Genomic DNA, 5,146 nt, shown 5'->3' with positions numbered 1-5,146 from the left:
CATTACGGTGGCAATTCCTTTCACAAGACATAAAACAAGATGTTATACATACATTTAAAAAAAAGCCAAAGTCTCACTGTGTAAGACTTACTTACGCAGAGTGAAGCTGTCGGATTATGACCGGTTGAGCCGCCGACAAGTTGAGCCGCCGGTCATTTCTATTGAACGCCAAGCGTTGTCTCTCAGTGAATGTAGTGCGTTAATTGCGGCGTATTTCAATTAAGTTATTCGTTCTTGGTACTGTTGTTTGGGATGTATTTCAGTTTATTTACTCAATTATTTCAATTTATTAAATACTCGGTTTTTGCACTGATTTATTAAATATTTTTGGGACGTATTTCAATTTATTTACTTGTTCTTTCTATCATTTTAATTTAAATTTTGTGAGTATTTGCTCAGTCAGCTTGCCAGATAGTAAAAAAAAAACTCCATACATTCTTATCATTTATCAATAATTTAATTAAATAATTTAACAAAATAGTACAAATAACGAATAAGTTAATTGAAATTCGCCGCAAACCAAACGTAAATAAACACATTTTTAATACATTTTGCAATTATACAACTTCATTTATTTTTATAAAAATGTAGTACATAGAATTACATTTTTAATATGATTTGCAATTATACAACTTCATTTATTTTTATAAAAATGTAGTACATAAAATAATCAAAACTCTAATTTTCAATTACACAATTATACATCACAAATGGCAATACGAGCAAATCAACGACTGACAAGAGACTGTGGGATGAATATGTAGCTGGTATCCGGGGGGTTCATTCATTGATGACATCGGCAAGCCGACTACATTCACTGAGAGACGCACTACATTCACTGAGAGACGCGCTTGGCGTTCCATAGAAATTACCGGCGGCTCAACTTGTCGGCAGCTCAACCGGTCATATCCCAAGCTGTCTTTTGTTGTGAGAAAAAATCCTGATTGCCTACTCGACTCCTGCCTACTCGAGAGAATCCAGCCTAGGCCTACCCATGTTACTTGGCGCCACGTCTCTTCCTATCTATTCTAGGTTTCTTTTTATGTCCTGGCTTAGCTCTCTAGGATATAATAATTATAATAATTTTGGAAACAAACAAAAGAAAGTGTACTTTACTTCTTCAAATAGTACGCCGCTGTTTATGGAAGAAAAAAAGGTAAGCATCCTGTCACTCGGCAACGAGAATAGACGAACTGAGCGGCCCATGCAAATTGTAAGAAGTGAAACTGGTTACAAACGGTCTGGCTCGTTTTTTTGATTGAGCACCAGTTTGTTCGCATTATTATTTTTCAGAGGATTAAACCATGGACCTATTAATAGGTCCATAGCTTGGTTCACGTCGAACTTTATCTAGATATACCCGTCTTGAAACATGATACGATAATCCCCTAATTGCGTTCGATGCCAAGTTAGAGCCAGATAAACAGCCAGCCAGTTTCAGGCCGTCGACGTCACACGGTCGAAAGGCTTGTTTAATAAAACATCTACTGTATTTTACGAACCTCTAGTTACCAAGTGGTATTCGTTCAAAAAAATTGTAAACTACTGTAGAGAAGGTGTGAGTTTCCACTACCTAACCTAGCCGACCAGTATGAACCAACGACCAGTGCAGTAGCGTGTTCTACTAAGTGGTAGCTTCTCTAGGCCCTGGCCCTAGCTACATTTACTTCGATAAAAACCAATTTTTTTAATCGCTAGCTAGCATTCTTCCATTTAACAAAATATTGTTTTAATTTTCATTAAAACGTATGTATACTTTATGGACCTTTCTGTCTCAATTGTGTTGTTTACATGCACTTCGCGAAATCTAGCTTCGCGGTGTCAAATAAGTTGCTGACTTCCACACACTTTTTTATTTCGTCATCGTAAACATGTGCGCTCATTTTAACGACTGGCGTTGAATTGTCAATAAATAAATACAACAAATCTGATTTTATTATTAAGAAAAATATACATTATCACTTTGAAAAACGTACGCAATCGGACTTTTTAACGTTATTACTTGGTCGATGATGCAAAGGCCAAAGGTCATTGGTAATATCGATTATTCGTAAAACGGACGTTTGCTGTGTGTTTACCCAAAATATTACAAATAATTTCTGAAAACCAGACTAATGAGACTACTTTGATGCTGTTGTTAGCATTGTTGAAGTACGTTGTTGCCAGCCAGAAGATGATAATGGCGGTACAATGCAACAATGATGGCTTAGATGCCTACGTTACGTAATCGTGTCCTTTTAATCCGAGCCGACTTTACCGTTAAGCAAGTTAATTTACCGTTATTCTAGTAAAGTTAAGTCACTTAACTTAAGTGACTTAATTCCTTTAACTAGCTATAATTGAGTGGTTCACGTCGAACTTTTAACTAGTTAAGTGGATGTATATCTAGATAAAAGTTCGACGTGAACCCAGCTCATGATTAAACCATGGAGGTATAAAAAACCATGATTAAACGTAGGCTAGCTGCTCGCCTTCGAATTCGAGACCACCTTTGGAACCTGAACATTTGTGGCGGTCTCGGCGTTCGGTCTCCACATAGATGGTTAGCTAATAGCAGGGAGTTGTTATAACAACTCCCTGCTAATAGTAATAATAAATTGAAGATTGTAATTTGGTTCCTTGACCACGTGGTCTCAAAGGGTCTCGGAATTAGAGGGAGTCTCAAATTGGAGGTGCACTGTATATTTCGGTGCCGATATTTTGCTTGTTCTTTATTTTCTGTCTTTTTATGATTAGGCCTTGCGTATGCGTGTACACGGGTATCCTGAACGGGGGAACGGAAAAGTTTTCATTTTTTTCTTCTTTTTTTTTTTTTTCTTTTTTTTTCATACATAGGCCTAGGCCTGTTTATTGAAATTCGCTTGGCAACAAGTGTTAGCTCAACCTTAAATAATCGATTTGGTGTCTGTTTTAAATTAAAATTTTAAATTTCTAAATGTTTTAGACCTATATCAATATTTTTATAAATGAAGAATGTTCGGTGAACTATGACGTAGACCTATTAAATAGTAAAAGAAGAACGAACACTAGGCTATTTGGTGTACAATTTAATTTAATTTAATTTATCAAATAAGCCATGTAAATATTGTATATACACAAACAGATACAAATTAATATTATGAACGAAAAAGAAAAATGGCTAAATATTTATTGCTGAAGTAGGTCGACGACATTCAAATAACAGTTTATAAATACTCGTTCTGCCACGACCATCGACAAAGTCAATTTACAAGAAAATTCAGGCATGAAAATATATTATGCCACACTTTTGATATTAAATAATGTTGGACCTCATTCAAAAACAATAGATAAAATACATTCTGAGAAACGGTGCTTGGAATATGCAACACATTCGTTAAATCATTAATAATTCTATTTTTATATATGCCATCTAATTTATTTAGATGGCCAGTATTTTTTTTTTTTTTTTTTTTGGCTATTGCAAATATTTTATAAGCTGGAAGACACGCACTGAAATTGCGTTCAGTGTAACTCGGACCTTGCCTCTATAGAGAGCCTTGCTTATTGACTGTTGGGAAAAAATACCCGACCTCATTCAAAAACAATAGATAAAATACATTCTGAGAAACGGTGCTTGGAATATGCAACACATTCGTTAAATCATTAATAATTCTATTTTTATATATGCCATCTAATTTATTTAGATGGCCAGTATTTTTTTTTTTTTTTTTTTGGCTATTGCAAATATTTTATAAGCTGGAAGACACGCACTGAAATTGCGTTCAGTGTAACTCGGACCTTGCCTCTATAGAGAGCCTTGCTTATTGATTGTTGGAAAAAAATACCCAATCAATAGTGCTATTAAAGTAATTTAATCATATCAACTAAGTAGTAGAAAATTTTTTTTTTTTTTTTTTTGTAAATCTGAAATCCAATCAAATATTTTATGAAATAAGAAACGAATTTTAAAATACAAGTATTCGCACCTAGCCCAGTTTCTGTAATCAAAACGTAAAATACTGTACTGTATAAACTGTATTAATATCTGTTTTCATCTCTTTGTGCATTCATACTCCACCCTTTTAAGAATATCCTATCAGTTACTATTTTTATCAAATGCTATTTTCAATACCTATTATCTATCATCATTACATCGCGGTACTTTCAGATGATTCCTATCTTAACACACGCATTATAAACTTCACTGGATTGCGTTCATGTCAGTCAGAAACTTCAAATTGGGCCTAGGCTGAAAATGAAGAGAAGAAATGTACTGTTAACAAACTTTTAGGCCTACATAGTTCACTTATTTCAATTGAACTAATATTTCATAAGAAACAAAATAACATAGTTAACATTGCATTCGAAGCTATCTCGAAATAAGTAAAAATTGCCGACTAATAATAATATTAATAATAATAATATTCACTATATATTCAGACAAGATGATGACAAATATGATGATCGATCGTGTAAAATGCCGATGGTGATATGAAAATACAAAGTGACGATGACAATTATGATGATGAGGAGGGAGGAGGATAAAAGGGAGGAGAAGGAAACGATGATGATGATTATCCGATATTATTATATCAAAAATAATAATAATAATAATAATAATAATAATAATAATAATAATCACTCTATATTCAGACAAGATGATGACAAATATGATGATCGATCGTGTAAAATGCCGATGGTGATATGAAAATACAAAGTGACGATGACAATTATGATGATGAGAAGGAGGAGGATAAAAGGGAGGAGAAGGAAACGATGATGATGATTATCCGATATTATTATATCAATAATAATAATAATAATAATAATAATAATAATAATAATAATAATAATAATAGTGATAATGACAACAACCGTTTTTATATTTCAATATACTCAGACGCATAAATAGGTTGTTACTCACCGCAACTTAATATCGTCCTGTTCCACCCTGTATATGTACACGTTGCTATTTGGACCGTCCCAGGCGTGACTGACTTGACAATATAACCAGATCTACACCTGACTAGCAAAATACTCCCGACACTTACGATGCTACCTTTTCCAACTGGTATCCCATAGCTGAAGGGACTATATACTGTTGCGTCAGCATTATCAATTGCAGGTATTCTGCATTCATCAACCTTAACTATACCGTATGATAAAAGATTATGTATGTATAAGC

The 5,146-nt window shown here is 33.8% G+C and overlaps 1 protein-coding gene across 2 annotated transcripts in view; it reads right to left on the bottom strand.

Annotated features, from left to right (window-relative positions):
• Window positions 1-3,675: 3,675 nt before the first annotated feature.
• Window positions 3,676-5,146, bottom strand: part of LOC117115278 (CUB and sushi domain-containing protein 3-like) — a 15,227-nt gene continuing 13,756 nt past the window's right edge. For both annotated transcript variants that reach the window (XM_033258997.1, XM_033258996.1), the window contains 2 exons: window positions 4,886-5,110; window positions 3,676-4,210 (listed from right to left, as the gene is read on the bottom strand). In XM_033258997.1, the coding sequence (XP_033114888.1) occupies window positions 4,206-4,210; window positions 4,886-5,110 (230 nt within the window). In that variant the 3' untranslated portion in view covers window positions 3,676-4,205. The remainder of the gene's footprint in view (window positions 4,211-4,885; window positions 5,111-5,146) is intronic.

This window comes from Anneissia japonica, unplaced genomic scaffold (assembly GCF_011630105.1).
Source record: "Anneissia japonica isolate Jap-2015-1 unplaced genomic scaffold, ASM1163010v1 scaffold550_len331619_cov169, whole genome shotgun sequence".
Lineage (NCBI taxonomy): Eukaryota > Metazoa > Echinodermata > Crinoidea > Comatulida > Comatulidae > Anneissia > Anneissia japonica.
The sequence above is the reverse complement of the archived record's forward strand: the minus strand, read 5'-3'. Positions and strand labels throughout refer to the sequence as shown.